The sequence below is a fragment of the Podarcis pityusensis genome (assembly GCF_964106645.2).
Source record: "Podarcis pityusensis genome assembly, chromosome: 11".
In the NCBI taxonomy this organism is placed as follows: Eukaryota; Metazoa; Chordata; class Lepidosauria; order Squamata; family Lacertidae; genus Podarcis; species Podarcis pityusensis.
In genome coordinates this window covers 10,283,374-10,311,035 of record NC_138036.1, presented here as the reverse complement: position 1 = coordinate 10,311,035, position 27,662 = coordinate 10,283,374, and the positions used below count along the sequence as shown (strand labels likewise).

Below are 27,662 nucleotides of genomic sequence, written 5' to 3'. Positions count from 1 at the left end.
ATCCTTGTGTACCAAGCACATCAAACATGCACCCGCCCCCCAATCCCATTGCTGCTGAGAATTGAACTGGCCTTCAGTGTATTCTGCAGAACGCTGTCTCATATTCTTCCATCTCCACATGGAATTAAGGATTCACATATGATCTTTTAAAAAATGCATTCTGCTGCAATTCAGCTTTTTTTAAATGGTTGAAAATTGAGATTGTCCATGGAGAAGTAGAACTCCATCAAGTCATATTGAATTATTTCCCTTCTGCAGCACTAATCACTCAAAAATCTTTTAAGTACATATTTAAGTTGGGATAGTCTTTTTCTTTCTTTCTTTTTTTGCAGTGCAGTCCTCCTGTCCTACATTAGTTGAACTTGCTCTGGCAGCTGACGTGTATATAAATCCCTGTAGCCACTAAGAGGTTTGAAGTGGGTACTGCCAAACCTTAATGGGGTCTGCAAACCTGCCACAACCATTGCCATCACCGCCATCTTGCTGATTCGTGTATGCTGGAGCCTAGATATATACACATAGACATATGCATGTATATATAGTTTCGCATCCCAAGGCCTTTTCAAACATTTGCTTCCACGCAATCGGTTTTAGAATCGTTCCCATGTGGAAAATATGATGTTGGAATTGAAAATCTACATGGATTTCCCAGGGAAGGTCTCTAATAGGCGATGGCAGGAATTCAGCATCCTGCTCACAGTTCGTTCCTGGAACATTCTATGTGTGTATGTCTCTCTACTTACAATGTAATGTTTTCCAGGTGTATTCCTTCATGGGAACCATTCCCAAAGCAGTTGTGAAGAGGAATATATTGTGTCAGAATTAGTTCTCACTCCTCAGTTTCCTTGACCCTTTTTGTCTGTTGAAACATGATACCTGCAGTTGGATGCAGAAATGCCACTGAATACCAGCTGATGGAAAGCAACTGTTGTGTAGGAGTATTGCCATTATGTCCCTCTTGTGGACCTTCCATAGATACTTGGTTGGCCACAATCTTGGCTGGGCAAGATGAACCTTTGGTCTGATCCAGGAGGGCTAGTCTGATGTTCCTTTGATGAGTTGTTTTGATGTGGTCATTGTAAATAGAATTGGTATTGTCCAAAGGCGCTGGCTGGTGGGCATTAGTCCTTACTCTTCTAGGCTAATCAGAAATAATGTGTGTTGATGGTCCACTAAAATTAATACAGATCCTTAAAGGAGGCAGGTCCTACTCATAGTTGCAAAACAAATGGGTTCAAAGGGGATGGTGGTTATTTTAATGTCCTGTCTTAATAATAATAATAATAATAATAATAATAATAATAATAATAATAATAATTTATTTATTATTTATACCCCCGCCCATCTGGCTGGGCTTCCACAGCCACTCTGGGCGGCTTCCAAAAGAATATTAAAATACTGTGATACATCAAACATTAAAAGCTTCCCTAAACAGGGCTGTCTTCAGATGTCTTCTAAAAGTCTGGTAGTTGTTGTTCTCTTTGACATCTGGTGGGAGGGCGTTCCACAGGGCGGGTGCCACTACCGAGAAGGCCCTCTGCCTGGTTCCCTGTAACTTGGCTTCTCACAGTGAGGGAATCGCCAGAAGGCCCTTGGTGCTGGACCTCAGTGTCCGGGTAGAATGATGGGGGTGGAGACGCTCCTTCGGGTATACAGGACCGAGGCCGTTTAGGGCTTTAAAGGTCAGCACCAACACTTTGAATTGTGCTCAGAAACGTAAGGCAGCTCAGTGTGGTCTGGAAGCATTATGTACGTGTGTCAACAAATCTGTTACATACGCACAACGGAGCTCTTATCACTGAAAAGTTGGCTTTGGACCTGAATGGAGCTTTCTGCGCACTTCCTTTTTCTTCTTTCCTCCCCCACATCAGTTTTATTGGAAGGTTTTAGTTTCTTGTCAAAAATGCAGGAAATTCAGGAAATTCTTGGAAACCTCCCAGAATTACTGCAAACAAAATACATATGCTTCTCTCGTAATAACCCTAAATAAAGGAAACTATCTTATACTTACTAACCAGACCAAGTTTCCTTAGAAGTTGAACAGAATGTCACAATTTTTTTAATTATATGCACTGCTAAACGAAGTTGGGCGAGAAATTGAACACTGGATGCGAACCATTAGTCTTGCTGCTCCGGAACAAGTAGTTTAAGAATATCTGGATGTGATTTCTGATAGCTGTAGCATATTTTTCCCCGGGTTAAAATTGTAAGCACACTTCACTCTTTTATGCTCTCAAAATGTAAAGGTGTGTGTAAGAATTAGAAGCTGTCACAGAAGCCAACATTTTGCCCTCTCTGTTTCTTGCTATGTGAATGCCTATTCTGAGTTTGCCCTTTGATTTGATAAGACCAATACCATGAATTCTGAAGAAATAAAGCAAGAAGGCTGAATAAGTGCTTTGGCCTCTCAAGAGTTTGTTTTTGTGGCACACTACTGTGACTTATAGTGTACAGCTCAAGATTGTGTATGTTTTTCCTCCTCTTCACCTTTTTCTATTTGCAACAACCTTGTGAGGTAGGCTAGGCAAAGTTAATATATGTACATACGCAGTAGCTCTTGTCAATAGGTGGTAAGGGAGGAGTGGGATGCAGGAGTACAGTGTACTCAATACAACGTGCTGAGCCCAGGAAATGTTGTTGGCATCCCTGTATGCATGCATGTATGTATGTATGTATGTATGTATATATACATATGTCCTAAAACAGCCTGTGAACTTCTGGGGTGTATGCCCTGTTGAGGTATGATCTGGAAAAAGATTCTTTTTGAGAATCTTGCCTGCATACTTCTGGCCTATTGTGTTGTCTTAAAAATCAGTAATTGCCTCCAAGAATGGCTGCCAGCTAAAAAAAATTGGGATATTTATCAGCACTGGTCTCAATTATTTCAGAGTTAGAAGGTTCAGTAGTTTTTGGGGGGTGGGTTCCACAACTGTTACAAAAGCCCAAACTATGTGGTGCAAAAATACCAGTTTAATTATATATCTTTCTGCATGGAGAGCAGCTGTTACATCGGAGAAAAAAGCTTTTAAAGCATTTCTCATTTGAACCATTGTCTTGTCTTAGAGAAAGGGAAAAAAATCTGTTTCAATTGTTTTGAAGCTGCTGCACAAGTTATTACGCAAGGTGATGTACATGAAATGTTTTCATAACCTTGTTTATATCTATCCTGACACCATGTCTAGATGTAGAGGTGCCTGATGTATAGAGAGCAATGAAGTGCAGTTTTTCCTTCATGTATTTCACCTTTCATCCACTTACTGTCTTTGACTCTTTGTTTGTGTAACCCCTTCCCCTTCCCCAGAAGCCCATTGTTTAAATTTACCCCAAGTAAGTTTTTGCATGTAAGAACTTGGAGAGTTATTTCGTGGTATTTGTATTGGGGTATAGCTCAGCCTTGTAAATAAGACCATAAAACAGAGTGTTCTTCCTGTGTTCTGAGAGAATTATATTTTGTCTGTCACTTGGTATTATGATCCATTCTGAGGTTAAGAGTATCATGCAGACCTGTTATTAAATAACCATTGACCAAGATTTATTAGAATTCTGCAAGGGGGGAACGCTTTGAGGAATGGGTGTTCATACCACAAATGACATGAATTCATGGCTCCTCAAGTCCTCTACCTTTTCATTTAAGAAGGAAATTACTTACTTATAACTTCCTATTGTTCCTCTCTGCTGAGAAAGCTTACAACATTTTCATGCACATTCTTATAGCCTCAGTGTAATTTGAGTCATCTTGAATACATGGGATTAAAAATGTAGAGGCACCTACACCATCTGCATAATTTCCAAAGTGATGCCATTATAGTGATCCTAAGATGGTTTCCAGAATGTCATAAAATAATTATTAAAACACAGAAAATAACAGATCAGCCTAAAAATACTGAAAGCAGAAAGTGGCCTCATTGGTTCACCCCAAACTCCTCGAAAAATAAGAATGTTTTTACTTGGCAGCAGAAACTCATCAGAGTCTCTGCCACCAGTATTCCAGAAGCAGAGTTCACAGTCAGGGAGCCAAAGAAAGGTCTCTTGCATGTCATCCCACAGGGCCTGGGACAGATGATACGGGAGAGGAGGTGTTCAACAAATAACTTTATCTGTGTTCTATGCCTGCATGCTGAGGTACTGTCTGTCATCCTACAACAGTTTTCTGTACCAGCAGAGGCCCAGAGGGCGGCAACATGAGAATGGGCCTTTTCTGTGGTGGCTCCCCATTTGTTGAATGCACTCTCCATGCCTTCATTACATTTCTTTAGGTACTAGGTGAAAACATTTCTCTGTAACCAGGCCTTTGTTGGATTAAACATACTAAGGCCTTTAATGTGTGTTTGTGGGGGGTAGCTGGGTATTGATTTGCTTTTGTTCTTGTTTTAAAATATATTTTGTGTTCTCATTTTTGTATTTTTATGTTGTGAACCACCCTTTGATCTTTGAATGAAGAAGAGTGGGATGATGTTGATGGGCTACAAGATTGTGGATCAGCATGTCTAGACTATTCTTACCCAGATATTTATTTGATATTTCTCCTCAACTTTGACCCAGAAAGATCCCTACAGTGGTTTACATAAAATAATAACATGTACTTTTATCAAGCTGCTTCTGACCATTTTAGTTTGTCTGCCCTTACTGATCTTATCACTGAGGAACACTGATAAGCTTCCCAGGAGCCACAGAGTTTCCTGGAACCCAGACAATACTTTTTTTTTTTTTTTTAAAATGATATTTATTAAGATTTTCAAAAATACAGAAAGTAAGGATTAAAGTACATTCAAAGCCTTATTTTCATACATCCACTTTCCGGGACTCCCCCCTTCCCCCACCCCTACCATATTCCCCTTTCATATTGTTGGCTCCACAAGCTCTCAGTTCTAATTGAAACTTAATTTGTTTAGACCATTATTCGAATTTAAAATTTATACACTCCTCATCAATACCCTTAATAAAAGACAAAAGTTCTCTCCCAGGGCCCACCCCATTTTCATTCCACAATTTCCCTTTTTTTAATGATAAGGACACCCCACACAATAGAAATATAAGAAATAAGAAATAAAAAATATAATAGATGAAAAAGAGCCAATTCAGAAAAAAGAAGTTGACAAGCCTTTGGATTTTAGTTCTCCCCCCCCTGTCCCCGGTTTAATTTCCCCCTGACCACCAAACCATGTTATCCGCCTGGAATTCTTAAAGTCCATAAATCACCTATTTCCCCCAACTCCTTGCTGGCTTTTTCTTTTTATAGTTATTTTTTAAGACACTTAACTTCAAATCTTTAATAAAACTCCCCCCATTGTTCTTTCCAAGTTGTAGTCCAATTTCCTCTTGTTCCGCTGCTGAAACGTTCTAATTCAGAAGCTTAGTAACTCTGCAGGGATTATTGTTATTCAGGAACAAAAACTTGCGTTCAGTCCCTTCCTTTCTTCAATAGAAAATTCTATTGTCTCCTTTAGCTGAACACCCTGTAGACAAAATATTATTTCCGTTTTGCAGCTTTCCCAGAAGATAACCAGTCCTGTAAAATTCCAATGGTATTTTTCCACTTACGACCATCTTTGTAATGTCCCGAAACTCCTCTAGGGGGATTGTTGTAACTTTGTTTTCTCTAGTCCAAAAGTCCGATTGTTATCCATGTTTTCGCCATTTTGTATCCAAGTTTTAACGAGTTATAGCAAATTGTAACAAATTTAACCAGCAAAGTTCTCATAATAAAATCCTCTCTACTTTCCGACTTTGACAGCTACTTTGACAGCTGTCAAAATCTCCGACTCTTTTCACCAGGCTCTCTCTTCAATCACCCCGGTTCCCAGGGGGGGGGGTTACGTTTCTTCTCCCTCAATTCTTCCTCCCGCACAGTTCTTGTAGTTCCCCATCGTGGAATTCTTAGTTTTTGTCAGCAATACAAATCTTTTTGGACCTTGGTTTCCCCATCCTTGTTTTGGAAGGTTTACAGTAGGGAGGGGGACTGACTTCCTTTTTGGATCCCCCCCCGCTCGTGTCCAATCCGAAAAAAAAATTCTTTTTTTTCTCCTTTTGAACCCGGTTTCCAAATTACTCACGGGTTGTTGTTAAGAAGTCCGAATTTTCAATGGAAGAAGTCAGCGCTCTCCGCCGGATGGCATGCGGCTGCGCTCGGCAGGGATAGCAGAGGACTCAAAGCACCACGCTTCTCCCCGGCACCCGATCCGTAGCCTTTAAAAAGGCTCCTTCACGAGTCGGGAGGGCGCTAGCGGTGCCAGCCAAGTCTCCATGTCCACGGCCTCCGTGGCCGTGGTTTTTAAGGGTCCCCGCATCGCCGGTGCGGTAGGACCCAGCCCCTGCCGAGCAGGCTCCCTCCGGAGCTCGGAGGGAGTCCGCCATTCGGCGATGGCGCCAACCCGGAAGTCCGGAACCCAGACAATACTGTCTGCCCTAGCTGGCACTAAAGTTATACATGACAGAGCATAGGGATTTTTTTCTGTTTTAATGGTAAAATAATACACTTCATTGAAGCATGAAGATCCACCTTTTGAAATGGAAAAAATTTTCAGCACTACTGCCGGATAGACTAGTTGGGCTGAGATGTATTAGACGCACAGAATGAAGCATGGAAAATAAGTAAAGGTGCTAATTACATCAATGTAAATTGGTCTGCTAAAAGTTGCCACTACTTAGTTAGAATCTACGAGATTAAATACAGTCTGTTTGCCTGTGGATAATCACCATTGGAAACCGTGCCTGGCTAATGTTTTTTTCTATTCTGCTTGTTTCTTATAGGCACAGGACCTGAATGTGATTGAAGAAGTCATTCGAATGATGTTAGAGATAATCAACTCTTGCTTGACAAACTCACTACATCATAACCCTAACTTAGTATATGCACTGCTTTATAAGCGGGATCTCTTTGAGCAATTTCGAACTCACCCCTCTTTCCAGGATGTAATGCAGAATATAGATCTGGTAAGTAAAAATAAACTCTTACAAACTGATCTTCTACAATACCCTTTATAGTAAAAGGTAAAGGTAAAGGGACCCCTGAATGTTAGGTCCAGTCGTGGCCAACTCTGGGGTTGCGGCGCTCATCTCGCTTTATTGGCCGAGGGAGCTGGCGTACAGCTTCTGGGTCATGTGGCCAGCATGATTAAGCCGCTTCTGGCGAACCAGAGCAGCGCACGGAAACGCCGTTTACCTTCCTGCGGGAGCGGTACTCATTTATCTACTTGCACTTTGACTTGCTTTCGAACAGCTAGGTTCTTAAACTCCTACTTTTTGTAGATGTGGATTTTGCTTTTACAATTGTTAAATTGATTGTGGAAAGCTATTTGTATTTTTATTTCATTTTTGCACAGATGCACGTGGTTCTCACATCATACAGGGGGAAAGTGGTCATTTATGTATAAAGCATCTAAATCCTGTGGGAATTGTACAGAAATTAAAAAAAAAACAGATAAATGCCTGCAGCATTATATCCAAACACCCACAAAAGGTTGGAGAGGGGAGAAGAAAATACACTATTCAGATTCAAGGTCATACATACTTGTTATGAGGACCAGGTAGCCAAGGCAATAGTTACCCCTGCTTTCTCATCTCTCTGTCTCATGCTACCTATACTATGGTAGTAAAGCATAGCACACAGATTTTACCACTAGACAGATGTGTGATTACAAGAATTTATTTTTTAGAGATCCAGAGATCTTAGATCTGTCCAGAGAAACATTTACAGTGGGACCTCGGGTTACAGACACTTCAGGTTACAGACTCTGCTAACCCAGAAATAGTACCTCGGGTTAAGAACTTTGCTTCAGGATGAGAACAGAAATCGTGCTGCGGCAGCGGGAGGCCCCATTAGCTAAAGTGGTGTCTCAGGTTAAGAACAGTTTCAGGTTAAGAATGGCCCTCCGGAACGAATTAAGTTCTTAACCCGAGGTACCACTGTATAAGATCTGAGCTCTTTGTGACAAAGTTCAGGGACCTAGTGGCTTGCCAGAATTAATTACTAAGATGCACAAGGTGCAAACAGCTGAGCAGCTGAGAAAGTGACAAAGCAGCTTATCAAACTGGACTGGCAATGCTATCCACAATATAATCCCTAATAGATGAACTCCATGTAAGCCTGACTCTGATAAGGACTGTGGAGGTAGGATAGTACCTGTAAGTTTTTCATCTGAGGGCGAAACAGCAGCATGGGGAGTGATACCCATCAGGAAAAGAGGGAGAGGTTGTTTTGTTTTTTGTTTTGTTTAAAATAATAATATGTGCTGTAGTGCACATTGAATTTAGAGGGTCCTTCCACAGCTTTTATACAGATCTGCAGTCAGAGATATCGCAGTGTCATGTTTAGTTTGACTGTAGGTTAGAAATAAGCAACTGGGAGCCTCAGAACCAAACTCGTCCCCTGCAAGTTGCCAGCTGTCCCTCCTGGAAAGTGTACAGAAGGAGTGATGGCAATGAAATTTATTAGCCTTCCACCCGACCTTCCCATTTAGATAGTCCTATGGTGAACTATTGTGTTTCTGAATTGATCAGTTCAGCTGTTCAACAGTTCAACACTCAAGTTTAAAAATGTTTAAAGTTGCCTTTGTTTTTTTATACTGTACTTCTAATTCTATTCTCATGAGCCCTTGTGGAACTATCAGGTGGCACAGAACAGCAGCTGCAATGAAAAAGGAGGTTTTTAAATATATCATACTTTTCTTGAAGGCTGCTGTGGTAAGAATATCTGCTTTTCCTCTTGCAGAGACACCAGACAAGACAGGAGGTGGCAGAGCAGACACTCTGATTACTGCAGGAGAGATAGATTTATTTATTTATTTATTTGCTTGTTTTAATCAGTTATACATTGCATTCTCTGCCCAAAAGGGGCACCTGAAACAGCATATTTTAAAAAGCTAAAAAAATTCTAATTAAAACACTATCAGCCAATGAATCACTAATGCTTTATTCAATCCCCCAACCAAAGCCTATATAGGAAAATAATAATCTTCAATTGCAATGATGGTATATTATCATAAGTTTATTGGAACAAATACACCCATTCTTATTTGTGCAATAAACGTCAGATAAATTGTATAACACATGCCAAAAAAAAGTCTGAAAACCCTCAAAAAAGCAGAATCTGAGAGCCAACCAAAAATATAACAATAACTGGAAAAGGCTGGATCTACACTAAACACTGGAAATCACAATTTATTAATAACCGTCTAGCAAAAATATTTCAGTAAGGCAGTCTGTCAAATGTCATTACAGCCATTATTTGATAAACTGATTTTATAGAAATATTTTGCCAGACATTTCTGTTTAAAAAAGAAACAAAAAGCCATTCCAATCTTTTCAAACATATTTATTTAAGATATTTCCACCAGCCTTTCCATCTACAGGCGTGTTTTACATCAAAATAAGTGTGTGTGTGTGTATTAAAATAATCATACCAGAGTTGCTGAATATATAACTTTAAAACAATTAAGAAAAAGCCAGAACATCAGCTGTTCTGCTTTCCCATACATCCTATAAAACATTTACTGTTATAGAATCATAGAATTGTAGAGTTGGAAGGGACCGCAAGGATCATCTAGTCCAACCTCCTGCGGTGCAGAAATCTTTTTGCCCCAAACCCACGACCCCGAGATTAAGAGTCTCATGCTCTACCGTTTGAGCTATCACTTTTCTCTAGTTGAAGTGGATGTCAGTATTCCCTGGTGTTGTAACAGAGGGCAGCTGGAAGATTGCGCATTGCCCTATAACTGTCCCTGGAAGTTTGGCTGGTACAGAGAAAAAATACCTACACAAATGAGGTATGCTGTGCTGCTCATATTCATAAACTTGGGTATTCGTACATTATTTGCATAATATAAGAATAATTCTGCCTGGATTTGTGGGACTGAGCTACAACTCTGATTTTGTGCAGATAGAAAACATATGGTTCACTTAGCAACCAGGAATAGAATGATTTCTGTTTTCATTTACTGCTCAAGCCTGTTCCAGAAGTAAATGGATTCCCATTTTGAGGGATGTGATATGCACTTTCTTACTGGTAATTGTCAATGGTGTACTGATATCCTAAATGTTACACAAAGTTGGTTACTTATTATTTTTGTTGCATTGAGGATCTTCCTGCAAGATGGGTAATTCTTGTAAGGAACTTGAAAAGCATTTCAAAAAGTGGGGGGGAAATCAAACGAGTTAAGAATGACTACAGCTGTTTGTTGCAGTTGCTAGCTGTTGGCTCTTAAGGATGTCTTTGTAGGCAAGATGTTAACTTACTGTGAACACAGATTTGTTAATTTATGGGGACTTAATAAGACTTACTGCATTAAAATAAGGAGTTACTTGCAATTCCTGAGCAGCAGATACCATTAGAGAGTAGCTTTCTCAAGACCAATACATTACCATTGAACACTGCAAAATCTGTGTATGTGGGTCTACCCTCTACCTTCTTTTTCATGGGCTTGTATTGTTATTTTTATTTATTATTCTAAGAAACTTCCAAGACATTTAAAACTTAAACGCAGCTACATTCTACCATTAAAAACAGAACAAAACAGCCCCAAAACAGCCATAGGAAACTTTGGTAGTGCACTAATAAACATCACTTTTACCTGCCACCAAAAAGATGATAATAGTGAGAGCTTGTATAGCATTAATGAATGAAAAGTCCACTGTTCAAATCTTACATTTGCCATAAACTCAGTAGGTGGTTTTAGGCAAGCTGCTCTCTGACTCAGCATCCCTCTCACCACAGTATGAGGATAAACTGACATACCTTTCAAATGTGTTGTTGGATTACTATGATAATGTATGGGAAATGCTTTAAGCACTCTAATGGGAAGGAGAGAGGTAGGGGGAAGAAAGAGAATGGAGGTGGTGAAAAGAAACGAGGTGGCCTCATCCACCTATGTGCTTTGAATTTGTTGGAGGTGTGGCCTTCAAGGAAACAGCTCTGAGGATGCTCAGAACAGAAGTACCGGCTCACAGGTCTACCAGAAGGGTAGATCTGCTAAGGTTAAGGTTTGTGGTAATTAAAACCTTTACAAGATATTTGCTTAGGATTTGCAGTCAACGGTAGTTAGGATCAGCAGAGCCGTTATTTCTTTACAGGAAGGGATGCTTTTCGGTTGAATTTTGTTCACTTTCTACTTTAAGCATATTCTGAAAAGTCTTCTTTGCAAGCCTGGCAGGTCTCCCTACTCCAAAAGAGAAGTAATGTCTGTACTTGCCTGCAGCAACAGTATATCTCATTTGAATCCTGGAGTAATCAAACCATCAGCTCTCTTTTGTTTTACTAATAGGCTGTAAGGGCCTAATTAGGCTTAACAGCTTCGGTTGGGTGCCTAGCTCTGCATTGCAAAAGCATCCCAAGAACATTATTGCCATGCAGTAATCCATTTCCTAGTCCTTGGCTTCGATTATCAAAGGAATGTTAACTGCCTTCAATGACATGGGCATGGGCATTGTTTCTCTTCTTAAGATAGGTCTGCCTAACTTCTCAAGATTGCATGTTTAGAGATGTGTCAGCAGCATTTCCAGATCTACCTTCCTTTATGTGATATTGCAAAACATTATCGTATAGGCCTTGGTGTGTAAGATAAACTAGCCAATGTAGTCTTCATGGTTCTGAGAATTATCATGAAGATTAAATAAAAACCCAAAGCAATCGTTACTCCTGCTATTTCCTGTTTTCTTAGGAAACTTTGTTCCTGCTTCAGTAGTAAAAAAAAGCCAAGTGGCAGATAGGGGCAGAAGCTGAAAATTCACTGAACTTTGTGGTCTTTTAGCTGCTATGCAGTATTGCTGAAGTATGCATAAGTACATTTTTGGATCATGGTCATCATAGCGTATAGGAACAAGCTGAAGATGTGGAAATAACAGTGCTTAAATTACCTGGAATTGTTGTTGTTGTTGTTTAGTCGTTTAGTCGTTTAGTCGTGTCCGACTCTTCGTGACCCCATGGACCAGAGAACGCCAGGCACCTCTGTCCTCCACTGCCTCCCACAGTTTGGTCAAACTCATGCTGGTAACCTCGAAAACACTATCCAACCATCTCGTCCTCTGTCGCCCCCTTCTCCTTGTGCCCTCCGTCTTTCCCAACATCAGGGTCTTCTCCAGGAAGTCTTCTCTTCTCATGAGGTGGCCAAAGTACTGGAGCCTCAGCTTCACAATCTGTCCTTCCAGTGAGCACTCAGGGCTGATTTCCTTCAGAATGGAGAGGTTTGATCTTCTTGCAGTCCATGGGACTCTCAAGAGTCTCCTCCAGCACCATAATTCAAAAGCATCAATTCTTCGGCGATCAGCCTTCTTTATGGTCCAGCTCTCACTTCCATACATTACTACTGGGAAAACCATAGCTTTAACTATACGAACCTTTGTTGGCAAGGTGATGTCTCTACTTCTCAAGATGTTGTCTAGATTTGCCATCGCCTTTCTCCCAAGGAGCAGGCGTCTTTTAATTTCGTGGCTGCTGTCACCATCTGCAGTGATCATGGAGCCCAAGAAAGTAAAATCTCTCACTGCCTCCATTTCTTCCCCTTCTATTTGCCAGGAGGTGATGGGCCCAGTGGCCATGATCTTCGTTTTTTTGATGTTGAGCTTCAGACCATATTTTGCGCTCTCCTCTTTCACCCTCATTAAAAGGTTCTTTAATTCCTCCTCACTTTCTGCCATCAAGGTTGTGTCATCTGCATATCTGAGGTTGTTGATATTTCTTCCGGCAATCTTAATTCCGGCTAGGGATTCATCCAGCCCAGCCTTTCGCATGATGAATTCTGCATATAAGTTAAATAAGCAGGGAGACAATATACAGCCTTGCCGTACTCCTTTCCAATTTTGAACCAGTCAGTTGTTCCATATCCAGTTCTAACTGTAGCTTCTTGTCCCACATAGAGATTTCTCAGGAGACAGATGAGGTGATCAGGCACTCCCATTTCTTTAAGAACTCGCCATAGTTTGCCGTGGTCGACACAGTCAAAGGCTTTTGCATAGTCAATGAAGCAGAAGTAGATGTCTTTCTGGAACTCTCTAGCTTTCTCCATAATCCAGCGCATGTTTGCAATTTGGTCTCTGGTTCCTCTGCCTCTTCTAAATCCAGCTTTCACTTCTGGGAGTTCTCGGTCCACATACTGCTTGAGCCTTCCTTGTAGAATTTTAAGCATAACCTTGCTAGCGTGTGAAATGAGTGCAATTGTGCGGTAGTTGAAGCATTCTTTGGCATTACCTGGAATACAAATGCTAAATACTGTTTTTAATCTAGCATTTATACCTACCAGTTGAAGAATCTCAATTAGGAAATGACTCACTGTCATAAATCAGCTGGGTAGGTTTCTGTATCCTTAAAAAAAAAAATCTAGTTGACAGATACCCTGACATTGTTTAATTAACCTGTGTTTCCGCTTATTTACAGACAGAAGTGTATGTGTGTGTATATATAATATATATTTCCCTGTTCCATTCCAGGTGATCAGCTTCTTTAGCTCCAGAATTGAGCAGGCTGGGGCTGAGCTGTCTGTAGAGAGAGTTCTGGAAATCATCAAGCAAGGAGCTGTTGCTCTGCCCAAAGACAGGCTCAGGGTGAGTGCTAACAAAATCAGTCAATGTGTAGCATGCCACAAAGCAGCACTTTAAGGATAATTTTCTTTCTTTAGGTTACAGCATTGCCTGCTGTAGAGTTCTACTATATTTGAGTTCCGGGTGTTTGTATGGATTATTAATCTATAACAGAATGTGCAAGCATACTGTGAAAAAGAACGAATGGCTATATAACATTGGTGTAGAAATTATCATTTATGTGACCCTATGCTTCTTCAAGAACCCTAATGAATTATATGCACACGTTGCTACTAGAGATGTCTTGTGACTACAGTGGTACCTTGGTTCCCAAACTTAATTCGTTCCGGAGGTCTGTTCCAAAACCAAAGTGTTCTAAGACCAAGGCATGTTTTCTCATAGAAAGTAATGCAAAACGGATTAATCCGTTCCAGATTTTTAAAAACAACCCCTAAAACAGCAATTTAACATGAATTTTACTATCTAACAAGACCATTGAGCCATAAAATGGAAGCAATAATCAGTGTACGATACTGTAGAATAAATAAGGCAGTATTGTAGAGGATACAAATTTAAAATATATATATTTCTTACGTGCACTGATGATAGTCTTTGTTTGGATGGGAGGCTTTATCCATTTCTGCAGTCACACAATCAATCAGTTGCTGAATTGGGTTCCACACAGTCACAAAAACAAAGTCACAAGCCACCGTCACCAGTCAGTCCCATAAAACGAAGAACAAGTCACAGTAAAAAAAACCGAAAAAGCCACACAAACAAAAACACAAAAAATAGCAAAAACAAAAGCTCCAAAAATCACCTGTGTGTTGTGTGGGTGCTCAGGACTCAACAGCCAACAGACTCAACAGGAAGCCTCTGATTAGCAGCAGGGGACTCAATTTACAAACGGAACACACTCAACAGGAAGCGGAACATGTTCTGCTTCGAAGGCAAAGTTCACAAACCGGAACACCTACTTCTGGGTTTGCAGCGTTCTATTTCCAAGTTGTCATAAACGAAGCTGTTCTAAAACCAGGGTTCTACTGTATATAGTTTATTATTTTATTTGTTCATTTCATTCCTATGCCACTTTATATATTTTTTTAAAAAAATACATCAAAGCAGTTTACAACACATTAAAACGTCAAATAGAACAATCCAGAATAAAAATTACTAAAGAAAGTCAAACATTAAAGTATACATTCAGGCCAACAAAGTAACAAGAAACTAAAATATTATGTTAAATATTTCAAAATAAAATGTTACAAAGGAGGTAAACTACAGAATGCACATTTAATGCATCAAAGTTAACAAAAAAGTTTTATCTTAAACCTTTCAAAAGAAAACATTACCATAATAATAATAATAATTTATTTGTACCCTGCCCATCTGGCTGGGTTTCCCCAGCCACTCTGGGCGGCTTCCACAAAGACCAAAAATACACTAAGATGTCTCACATTAAAAACTTCCCTGAACACTACTAAAGGAAGTCATTTTTTAAATGCACATTTAAAACAGCGTAATTAACAAGAGAATAAAATAGTATAAGCATAGAACATATCTGCTGCTGTTGCTGCCAGTCCTGCCAATGGTGGTTCATGGTGGACAGCTCTTGTGGAAGCTCGGGCTCGATGACCTGGGTCTGCCCTAAGAGGCAGCCAGAATGGTCTCTGCCCTCTTCAGCAATTTGTGGGTTGTATTTATATACATTTTGCCCTTCCCTGTTTTGAAGCTCAGAGGCATGGAAACGAACTCAAATAAATTGAAAACACACTGGAATGTAAAATAGCAGCCCGGACCAAATAGTTCACTCTTTCCCCTACACTTGGTGAGGAAATGAGAACGTGGCTTCCTTCTGTGCACCTGGCATTTTTCAACAAGGTGTATCCATGTCAATATGGTTGATCCAGATTCTGTGGTCAGTTTTCTGTAGGACATCTGTCACATTGTTTGAGACATTGTAAATTGGATTTTGCACAAATGCGTTCTACTCATCCATTGGACCAGTGTGTGCATGTCCAATGGCCTGAGATTGTGAACTGGCTTGCCAGGTAAATGAGGGGTGTTTCTTAATTGCTCAGTAATTATTGTAAACCACTTAGAGGTTTATTACAACCAAGTGGTATAAAAATTTTATTAAATAAAATAATCTCATGGCCCACCTCTGATCCCATAGTTCTAGTTAAAATTTGTGGCCACATCACTTCTACACTGTCTCCAATTTCCTTCTGCTTTCTGGTATGTAAGCTATCTAGTCCTTTAAGGTCGCAGCACTTTGTAGCAAGAACCCTGTACTTTAGTTTTTTGGGATAGGGAACCTTTATACCACACTTTCAAAAGAAAGGTATGCAAGCACTTTTGGAGCTTGCTACCTTTTACTTCAGAGGTGGGTACCTAGATTTAAAATGTAATACTCCCCCACTGTCCATTTTGACAGCACCGAGACTCACCAGTTATTCACCTGCTACCAGGTTATTAAACATTAAAGGAAGTATTAGGAGCATATTTTGGGACGCGGTGGTGCTGTGGGTTAAACCACAGAGCCTAGGACTTGCCGATCAGAAGGTTGGCGGTTTGAATCCCCGCGACAGGGTGAGCTCCCATTGCTCAGTCCTTGCTCCTGCCAACCTAGCAATTCGAAAGCACCTCAAAGTGCAAGTAGATAAATAGGTACCGCTCCAGCGGGAAGGTAAACGGCGTTTCCGTGCACTGCTCTGGTTCGTCAGAAGCGGTTTAGTCATGCTGGCCACATGACCTGGAAGCTGTACACTGGCTCCCTCGGCCAATAAAGCGAGATGAGCGCTGCAACCCCAGAGTCGGTCACGACTGGACCTAATGGTCAGGGGTCCCTTTACCTTTAGGAGCATATTTTAGGGTATACTCCCAGATTCTTCCTTTGTCGCCTTGCAGCTAGGCTTGAATTTGAGTAACGCCAAGAAGTGAAGAGTCAAGTGCACACCCTAAATGCACTTCTAACTCCAGCTGTAATTGGGTGTATCTTAAATTTGGTGACAGTGTTGTATCCCATGATAGTCATTCTCAGCATAGAACCTTTGTATGTTGTTCAACTCAGAGCAGACCCACTGCAATGCATTTATCTAACATAGCCATGCTTATTCTTTTTCCTGGGTCTGCGCTTGAGTAAAACTTCATTGAATACCACTTGAGCTTAATGGACATGACTGACTTAGCTCCATCAGTTTCAGTGGGTCTGTTCTGCACAAAACTTAGTTTGGTACAACTCAGGAAAAGGGTTCTAAATTCAAAAGGCACCAAAATGTACCTTTCTTCATATATAATATGGCCCTGCACCTGATATCAGATTACGTGCAGGTGGATGTGGCTTAGTGAAAACTACACATGGGACAAATGGAAAGGCCTGCTAGGTCTCAGTAGACCTGTGGGCCTGAGGTTCCCCAATGCTGTTTTACTTCCTGTTACCCCTGAAAAGAACAAGTTTTTTTCCTTCTCAAATTTGAATAAAAAGTCCTTCAGAAACTATGTGGGTCATTTTACAGAATAAAAATAAAATAAAAACCTCAGATCTAAAGGCAGAACTGGGTTAGAAACCCAGTTATAAGAACAGAAGGCCTCCTAGAATGTTAACTTTTCCCCTTGACATTTTTGGAGATGGATCCATCATTATATCCCAACATGAATCTAGAATTGTACTCACTGGCCTATTCCTAAAAAGTTAGATAGAGAGCTGATCCCTAATATGTGTATGTTCTGCGGAATCTCATCAAGGACCACAAAACGTTGCATCAGAATGAACAGAATCCTTCAACAATTGGCAGTTCAGAAAAACAGACTATCCTCCCACACGGAAACACACTGTGAATTAAGATAACAAGGATTTGCTGCTGTTTGGATAATTGAGAAGAGAGCATTTATACTGCAGATGCAACTAAATACATTTGTCAGATGTTTGTTTGCTTTCCCAATGAGCACGTGGGATGTGTGTTTGTCATATACTTTGTTGAGTAGGCAGGCCCCAGGCTACATAGAGGAAAATTAGATGCCAGGCTAGTAGGTTTAGTGCTAGGCTAGTAGGTCAACTCTTGGTTTGGATCCAGTCAAAGCGTTGTGGCGTTCTGTCGAAGGAATCTGGTGTCAAAGTGAACCCTGCGTAGAGACGCATCATGGCACACATTTGGGAGGAAGAGGGTGGAGGACGTGTTTGACAGTCAAGTGTCTGAGAACTGGAAACTCCCTTCGCATCTTCACCTGACTGCTGCTCAAGATAAACGTGATTATAATTAGCTGTTGCTTTAAAGTGTCTGCTCCTGGCCATGCGCTATGCAGGGTAAGGAAAGTCCAAACTGGGTAATTAGCCTTCTTAGAAGATTCCAGCAGAAGCTGTGGGAGATAAAGTAGCAGGTGTTGAAATAACCAGGTCTTAGATTTCTCCCTCACCCTGTGGAAGGAGATAAATGAAGCTAATGCGCCTGGGTCTTGAGGTGGAAGCCGCAGCATTCAGAGATAGAGCTGTCTCCTTTGCAGACAGGCAGCCCACATTACAGGCTCCTTGTTTTATTGCAGAAGATTATTATTAAGAGTAATTTAAAGATCAGAGTGATAACTGAAAATTGACTTCAGTGTCTACCCCACCCCCAGCCCCAAGTTCACAGTCTTTTCCCCCCCTCTCCCTCCCTTTGGGTGAAATTATCTGTAGTTTGAGGATTAAGAGCCTGAGAGGAGTGAGACTGTGTCTGGAGTCTGGAAGTTATCTCAGGGTTTTCAGGGAAGTTAGCCAGAAGATAGCTGCACTTTTTTTTTTAAGTGGGAAAACCTGTTCTGAATGCCAGACGTTATTAACTGGAAGCTGACATTTGAGTTCATAGAATGAGCAACATTTAAGAGATCACATTTAAATGCTTTTGAAGGAAACTTCCCGCTGGTAAGCCATTTGAAGAGAAAACATTTATTTTACAAATGGTTTTCCTCTGTTGAATTTCCCAGTTTTATTTCGCAGTGTGTTGCCTGGTTTTTTACTCCTTCCTTTTCTCTTTCATGTCTCTAACATGCTTCCCAGTATGTTCTTACGTTGCCCCTTGCCAGCATGGCATGAAGTATGTAGTATTTATTGAAATTTGTTCTGCTTAACAGAGCACTAAAGCCTGCTCTTTAAAAATAGGGCCAAAAGCCAGGGCTGGGGGAGGAATGGTGCTTTTCTAGCCCATTCATTTGCAGATTCTATTTGTCTCCAGCAATCCAAAATGCTGATCTCTCTCTCTCTCTCTCTCTCTCTCTCTCTCTGTGTGTGTACACGTATGCACAGTCTGGTTTCCCTGCTTGATGGCTTCAAAGTGTACCTGTATTTTATAAGAAACCATTTCTTTGATGTGCTAAAGAGATGAATAGCAAATGGAAGTAGCATTATAGTGACAACTAACAAATTCATGATCCCAAGATACAGGAGTCATGACAGCTCCAAGAGAGAATTTTCTGAGAAAGTAACCGTCAAATTGATGCCATCAGGAAAATTAGTTCATTGGGACACAGATATTTTATTAGGAGCTACGGCTTCTCAGTGGGTGATGCTTGCCTCTCTCAAGCTGCTTTGGGGTTGTTTTTTTCTTAAAATCAAGCAGTATGTAAGTTCTATGAAGTAAATAAAATGGGCAGGTGACAAGAGAAGCAAGGCACCAATTGCATCATAAATTGATTTTTGATTTTTGATTTTATTGTTATTTACGCTTTATACCGTATTTTATCCTTTTTTTTGTAGCCTCAATTAAGTGTTTTAAATTTGTTGTTAGCCGCCCTGAGCCCGGTTTCCTGAACCGGGAAGGGCGGGGTATAAAAATTATTATTATTATTATTATTATTATTATTATTATTATTATTGCTGGAGTCCTGTGCACATAAACTGAAAATGGTCCAACAGAGCATAGAAAAGCACTGGATTGGACACCTCAGCTGGAACTGCAACAAAAGTGGCATCTAAGGCACTATTTGGTGGGCATTTGCCCCTAAAATCTAACTCTGAATCTTTACCTCTGGAATTCTTCAAACAAACATTCTGAGAGGAAGATTCCTTAAGAGCCGTTGCTGTTGAGAATGAATTTGAATTACTATTGAGATGTTCACCTTTACCACCCTGGAAACTGTTCTGTCCACCACAAAGCAATCATCAGCACCATAACTTTCGTGCTTAAATCTCAGGTAGCCAAGCTGAGAGCAGCCACTTCCTCAGCAGCCAGTACAGAAGCCAGTCAGGGGTTCTGCTACCCAGTAGCCAATGGTTTGCCATCCCAGTCCCCTTCCATGCTGCTACTGAAGAAGTGAAGGGACTTGAGCTAGTGAAGCAAGACCTGAGCACTCCACTGAGCCAGCCCCACCAGTTGTCTTCCCAAGCTGCAAGAGGAATCCCTTTCTCACTGGGCAGTATGGAGAAAAACTTGTGAGAGGGTGGGAGGAATGGAAACACAACAGTGTGTGCATGCTTTGGCCCCATCCATTCAGGACTTTGGCCTCACCCACTGTCCTCCATGCACTTTCCCTCAGAAGAACAATGGCTCCCCAGTCCTGGAGTAGACAATATTGCAGTAGATGGACTGGGGCCTCACCCTGTACAAAGTAGCTTCGTATGTTGATATGAAGTTGTTGGTTAAGAGAACACATTATTAAACATTATTTCCATGCAGCAATCCACAATGCTGAAATCTGAACTTTTTAAAAAAAATAAAATAAATCTAAAGTAACCATACATTGGCTAGTTGTTATAGAACGTTCATAGACTAAAATAATAGCTTTTGTGTTTTCATTTCTTGAAATTTTTAAATGCCACCAACACACCCAGTAAAATACCTTCTCCAGTAAACCTCTGAAAGGAATTATTTAATTGTTTCTCATTCCAAGGATTGGGTTATTTTGTTCTTATGAAGATAAGTCCTTTTTCCACATAAGGTATTGGTTACATTAAAATACAATATTGGTCAAAGGATTGCTTGATGTTACAGCAGTGGTGTTTATCATGACATCCACAACCTCTGTGTGACTCTCCCAAAGAGAGCTCATTCATGTTGTAACTGCAACCTTATTTATATATTACTCTCAAAATTTGAAAAGGAGGACATGCACTCCACCTCACCCCAGGTATCGTCTGAGTCTGAAAATCAACATATATTAATATAGACTTCAAGGAAGGGGTAGAATCCGTAGAAGGGCTGTAGGAAATTCATTTTTCAAATATGGCTAAACATGAGAACTCAAGCACCTGAGGTTTGCTTTTATACTGTAGCTGTCAGTTAGTTCCAGAGTTTAAAACAGCATTTCTACCTCCATTTGGTTGAAGGGCCCACTGTGGGATTTGTCTTATGGTAAGGCGATGTCAGGGGGGGGGAGGGAACATCTCGGTAGGAGAAGAATTAAGACAACTTACTAGCATTGCTGACCTATGCAAGAAAGAAGGAGCAATTTTATTCTGCATGCCATTTTGGCATTAAAGCTATAAAATGCCCTAATGCTTTTCTGGCTCTCCCACCGAAAAGGAGTGCAAACATCACTTCACGATTGCAACACAGGAAAATGTGCATTAGCAAGACGCACTTGAATTTCTGCCACTGAAACTCCTTGAGATAATATCAGGTTTTTACTGTAAGCATGCCACAGAGTTCTCCAATGGAATACAATTATCTGGCTTTCCAACTTGCAAGGCAAGGAGCCCCCTCCATAAAACATTTTCTTTGTAGACCAAGAGTAAATAGATCTTCAACCCTGTTCCTGTCCAGTGTCCAAGAATGTGAGGCGACATTGCTTAGCATTTCAAAGAACTGCAGCTCTTAAAGGTTATGAGCTACCACTAATTGTTTTCAGGGTACAGGAGTTTGATCTTGAAGCAAGACCATCTTTCTTAAAAAGAAAGACTTAAATAGTTGGATCCGTTTTACCTTAGAAGAGAGAGAAAAGATGGTTGTGAAGTAGTTTTGAGAGGGGTAACCATGTCAATTCTTTACAGCCAAAGCACCTTAAAGATGAGGTTTTGGCCTTAGTTTTGTCACGTCTAATGAAGAGTATTTGGCTTACAAGAGCTTAAGCTGCAATATATGTGTTTATAAAGTGCCATGGGGTTCTTTGTTGTTTTTGTAGTTCAGAATGCAGAAAAAAATATGGGAGGGAAATGGAGAAAACCATTGAAAGAAACTGATAAGCAGCAGTTTAAGATAAATAAGGACTTCTTCGCATAATGTGCCATCAACATAGTACGCAATTAATTGTGGTGGCAGGTAGCAGCAATGCGTTTTAAGAGTTGTGGTTGAATACAAGGTGGGTAGGGCTCTCTGTGGCTGCTAGCCATGATAGCTAAAAGGGGAACATGCATGTTCAGAGATCCCATACCTCGACTACCAAATTCCAGGCTTTTACAACAAGTGATTGATAACACCGTCATAACCTGCTTATAAAATTTCTAGGACATCTGTCTTGGCTACTTGCTGTTGACCAAATCCTGTAGATCTGGAACTGCCATGGCAATTCTCATATATCAGTTCAGCACTATGGGCTAAGTACATCAGAAATGAGCCATGAATTTGCGTGTAAACTGACACACCAGTTAAACCAAGTGGTGGAAGCCAGCAGTATTCTTCTGTTGATCTTACTCCTAAATAGTTACACCCTAATTATATTTGTTACATGGCTGGAGGAATAACCAAAGATCCTGGAAAAAAATGTGTTCTATATGAATTGTGTGCACAGTTTTATTGGATGTGCCTTTTTATAAGTAGAACAGTTTATACTTGGGAATTTGGGAATTTTTCTAACTTGAGGGTGCAGCTAATTGACTGCAGATTCAACTAGTAATCTAGCCTACGAAGCCCAAATGTACTTGTGTTATGAAGGGCCTGAATTTTATAGGATGTTTATTGTTTTTACTTTATGTATTCTCCTTTTCAGGGATCATCAAGCTCATACACATACATACAGAAACTGATATATCAATTATTCTTTTTGAAGGTGAGGTTTTGTTGTTGGAGAATCTTTGTGGATTTTGGAATTAAAGTAGCAACCTACCAAGCAATCCAGTTATCTGTTGCTTCAAAATCGATAACTTTGGACATCTTTTCTCTAGCAAAACATATATCCAAATGTACCATCTCAGAACCTGCTCCCAAAATACGGGGCTTATTTTTTAAAATGAATAATGAGCAATAAAGCCAGCTAAGAGTGTTGTTTTATACAGTCATGCATTTCCAGTGCATTGACTTAGAACAACACTATAGGAAGTGTGTTACATCCTCTTTGTATTCTTAAAGAGCTACCACACGTGTGTGAAGTGCTATTGCATTGTCCTTCAGTAAGAGCTCTAAATGGAGTCTGGCAGTTGCAGTGTTTTGCATGGTACTCTTTGGCTCAGCAGTGATAAGCAATAGACAGTCTGGCTCCTTCAAGGAGTCCTTCAGCAACGTCTGAGCCCTCAGCAGTTCCAAAACTCTCTGGCTGACTTTCCCCAGTGGACCATTCATTTATCAGGAAATGAAATTGGTTACAGGATTCCTCGTATTGCCAAACCTCACTGACGAAATCTGGTTTATTGCTAGCTTCAGAAACTGCAAGAGTACATTAGCTGGCTTAGTCTTGCTCTAAGTTTCTTTCTGACATCGTCTGAAAAGAAAACCTGTTCTGTTTAGATTGTAAAGATTCAGGACATTTGTTTGAATATCTATATTCTCATGATATAAACCAATTGATAATTCCATGTCCCCAACAGTTTCATCCCTGAAACTGGGAATCCTTTCTTTCTTACATATTTCTTCTTCAAAGCTGAAAATCTTTCACTTGCTAATACAGTCTGTTTAACAGTCTAAACAAAATTTTGTCGCTGTAGATCAGATTATGCACACACATGAAGAGGGTTTTGGAGGGCCAGGGGGAGGATGACTGCACACTATTTTAAAGCAGGTAATCTTGTTTATATGTTTGTGGGGTGAGGCGAGACAATTTGTTGTAGCTGTGTGATTGATTTAATAATTTTTACCTCACTCTTCAGCCAAAGAAGCTTTAAGTGGCTTACAAAAATCAGTGGTAGGACAATCCCTGCCCTCAGCTTGACAATTTAAAAGTCATGACACACAGATACAAAAGGATGTGGAAGGAGGAATAAAAAAAAACAAGCTTGCACACAGGTTCTTACAGTTGCAGTTCTTGTAATGACCAGGTGAGAGGGAAATCATTCAGGTAGCCTGCTGGAATGTCTGCTACTAGGTGATGCCCAGGGACACCTGGTCTCTCAAAGAGGCATTTGTCTCTCTAACAGGGACACAGGTTGTTGGGAGATGTACATTCAGTAACCATTCAGTAACCATTGTCATTTTCATCATTTGCAGAGGAAAAGAGATCCGTGGTTGCTTTTTAGCCTACCGATATTCTCAGTTACGCCGAATTTTATAATGCTGTTTTACAAGGGATCCAGTAAACAGTCTGGACACCCCTCATTCTGCAGCACTGCTAACCTAAAGCAGGCGTAGACCTGGTCATGACCACTAGGATATCCATGTAAAAATGGATATAATTAATTATGAAATTCATTTTAAAAAAGATTTGCAAACATGAGTCTCGAATTTTCTAAAAATCACTGCTTTTATAAAAATGGTATTAGCTGAGGTGATGGTGATTATTATTTGTTACATTTGCAGACTGCCATTCAAGTAGGTTCACAACATAAAATTACAGTTAAAAAAATACATAAGGGGGGATCAACAAATTTAAACGGGCATCGGGTATCAGACAGCCAAGGTCTAGGTGAAGAGTATAAAGAGTATAAACCCATTTGTAATGAATTCTATGCATTAATGTCCAATTCCATACACAATATTTTCTGTTTGGGAACTGTTTCATAGTACTAAATACATAAAGAGAGTGGTATTCTTCAGGAGCACACACGTGTATAAATTTGCAGCCAGCCTAATTTTATGCAGATCTGCACCATTTATAATGTGGCAGTATTTGCTCATGAGAGTTATATTTCCAGATGCCTGGATTAAAAGATGTGCATCTTTTGTTGTCTTAAAGCACAGCATGGACATGAGACTGTTGGAACAGGTGCTGCATGACCTGTATATATACCTAAGATCTTTGAAGCATACACTTACAAATGTGCAGTTTAGACCCCTAAATGTCTGAGGAGCCTCCATGCATAGAGTACTTGTCCACTTAAGAACATTTGCCACAAGATGGTGGCAGCAGGGGCAACTTTGAGGGCAGGGCGAAATGGGTGGGCCCATTGCCATGTGATGTGGATCTTTTTCATATGAGTAACACCTGGAGAGAGCTGGAGTTTTGTCTTTATTTGACTTCTCCCTATTTCCATGCTGAATCCTAATTTATTGCATTAACTTCTCCATTATTAATAAATCCCAAACATTTTAACCCAATCTCCCCATCTGTTTTTTTAAATAACTTTTTTTTGTCAATTTTGTGTGTTTTGCCAACTACTTACAGGAACAACTTCTAGCTTCTTCCTTAATGTAACTAATAGTAGTATTAGGGGTTCAAAATTTAGCTTGTATCTTACCATTTTCATAATGCCAGCTCACATGAATTCCCCAAATTTTGCGAAAAAAACCACCCTTAATTAGTTTTCATCTGGTATGTGATATGATCCAAAAATCAATATACTTTACAGCCATGTTGTAGTTGTTTTCTCTTGTTTATTAGGGATGACTCAGTGGGTAGTTTAAGAATCTCATCCTCTGTCTGTACACTTCAGCCCATCTTCCTAACATTTGCTTCTGCAATCAGCTACCCTGTGACCTGCTGGTGATGTTTGGCTGTCTAGTTTGCAGTTTCTGAGATTTACAGAGTCTCACAAGACCAGTCCTTGTCTGGTGCCAAACTAGTGGCCTTGCTCATTGTCTAGACCCTACAGGGATGAAGCCATTTAAAATAAAGGCTAAATAAGTGATTCGGTCTTCCTGAGTAACAGTTAATCACTGACATTGTCAAGAATTCTATAAAATCATGTTTTCAAAGCCCGCCACAGCTGTTAAAAACAAAATTACAAGCTTTGTTAATATAGCTTCTTCCCTTTATTTGAAGGAAAAAATTAATAGCAGAATTCCTGGATATGAGAAGCTTTCATCAAAAGCACAAAAAGGTCACACCGCCTTCTTCCAACCCCACCTTTATACCTCAGTTTTGTCAAGCCGAATGTGGTTTCAGTTTAGCTTGCTTTCTGTTAGAATTGGATTTTATTATTATAGATTTTCTATAAATCTTGGGGTTCATTTTGCTTTTAACTGCCCTTATTCACACAACACCCTTGTGAGGCTTCATGTAAATAGCTCCATTTTTAAAGATCATCATTATGTACGGTATCTGGCAGCTCTGGCTCAGATACCATGTCAGCCAGTAAATTCATTGTTTTGTACCCAAATGACCCTATAATTCCTGCATGGGGCCATGTTCTGTTGTTGTTGTTGTTGTTATGGATCCTCATATTAAAATGGATTACTTCTGAACACACTTGAGGGATTTGGTGAGCCCAAAGTACCAAGGTTGCCCATGGTATTTCTGCTGTGGGTGAGTGACTCTTCCTCTGCTGTAAGGTGATTAAACCACATAGTCACTCCAAATGCAGAAATACAGTGGAACAGTCCTCCATCGGAAGAGACTGCCTATTGCATCTGTGCATGGGTTTTTGCTCTCAGCCTTCCTTTTTCCAGTCAGGAGGCAAGCCCAGAGCAACAACTCCTACAGAAGCATGGCAGGCTCTTCTACGCACTGGAAGTAAAACTTCTCAGGTGTAAGAACAAAACACGCATTCAATTTTAATTTGGATTCATCCATGTATGTTTAGCTTAATAGCACTATGGTATCTGCTCTCAATTAACGGCTTGCACCAGGTTCTAGATGCCACTCAAAATTAAGTCCAGCATCCTTGCCCCTCTGGTTGGTTCCAAGATCAGCTGCCCTAGGACACAGTCATTCAGGGTGTCTAGAATTTTTCACCTCTTCGTCATGTCTGGAACACACATATGGCTATATGATAATAGTTGAAGTCACCATTACAGTACTACATTTCCTCTTTTAGATGCTTACTTGAATTCATTCTTCTCAAGATCTCTCTGAGAATTTTGATTAGAGGGATGATAGCACCCCCCCAATATCACCACTTCCAGCCGTTCTACAGAGTATTAAATAATTCTACATTGTCTTGCATTGATTGGTTGAGCAATTTTTTAGGAGGGGGGTGATTTTAAGTGTCACTAAACCCTTCTTTCGATCTTGCATAATGACAAGCGGGTCGTTATCTGACTTTTTCGGAACACAGGGGAACATGCAACAATTTTGAGCAAATGGATTTAGGTTCTACACATTAAAAAAATTAGTTCAGCCTATTGCAATTTAGAAAAACTTGGTTCTCCAGCCCTGGGTTTTATTAAGCAAGTACTTTTGACCATGCAGCGATTCAAGGGAAATTATGGCGAAAAGCAATAACAATGTCACTGTAAATTACAGTGGAATGAAAGGTAAATGCACAAAATGAGGAATGGTTTTAGGGTATTGAATTTTGTTCAGGCTTGGAACATGGCGTCTCAATTTCAAAATTATTAAAGGTAACTGCTTGCCGTGTTATGTTTTGTGTAGATAATAACTTGGGTCTGTAGGTTTCACAAAAGTATTCTCGCTCAGTACAGCCACCTGATCATTCAAACCATGTCTCTTTTCAAAGGTAATTTAGGTATTTCCCGCCTTTAATAACATGAGAATCAGAAAGTACTGTTGGCTTGGTAACAGATTGGAACTATTCCAAAGTGACCAGACTTGATGGAGGTAGAACCTCCACCCTTGAGCACACCAGGGCAAAGGAAGTAGAGGCAAATTACCTTTTCTTTTGAGGGCTTTTAAGTGATAGACTTATGTCTTTAAGGAAGGGAAACATCCTCAGCCATCAAAGGACTGAGGTTTCCTCCTATTTCCTTGCAAGCTGCATAGGTGATATGGCCCATAGGTCTTGTCATATATCACAATAACCCCTCCCTTTGTATTTTTTAAAGAAGGCAGAATCCAGTGGGAAATTTTCTTTCTTAAGCAACGCAATCAGGAATGGGAGTCAGTTGCACAAAGGTTTAGATCTGGAGAGCCACAGACTTTAGTTTGCTTCAGTACCAGCCATTAGTTGCGCTTTCTACTGACATGACCGTACCTCC

General features: G+C 40.2%; 1 protein-coding gene across 5 annotated transcripts in view; it reads left to right on the top strand.

Annotated features, from left to right (window-relative positions):
- DYM (dymeclin) overlaps positions 1-27,662 on the top strand; it is a 177,682-nt gene that overhangs the window by 132,329 nt on the left and 17,691 nt on the right. For all 5 annotated transcript variants that reach the window (XM_080973461.1, XM_080973462.1, XM_080973465.1 and 2 more), the window contains 2 exons: positions 6,751-6,933; positions 13,420-13,533. In XM_080973461.1, the coding sequence (XP_080829587.1) occupies positions 6,751-6,933; positions 13,420-13,533 (297 nt within the window). The remainder of the gene's footprint in view (positions 1-6,750; positions 6,934-13,419; positions 13,534-27,662) is intronic.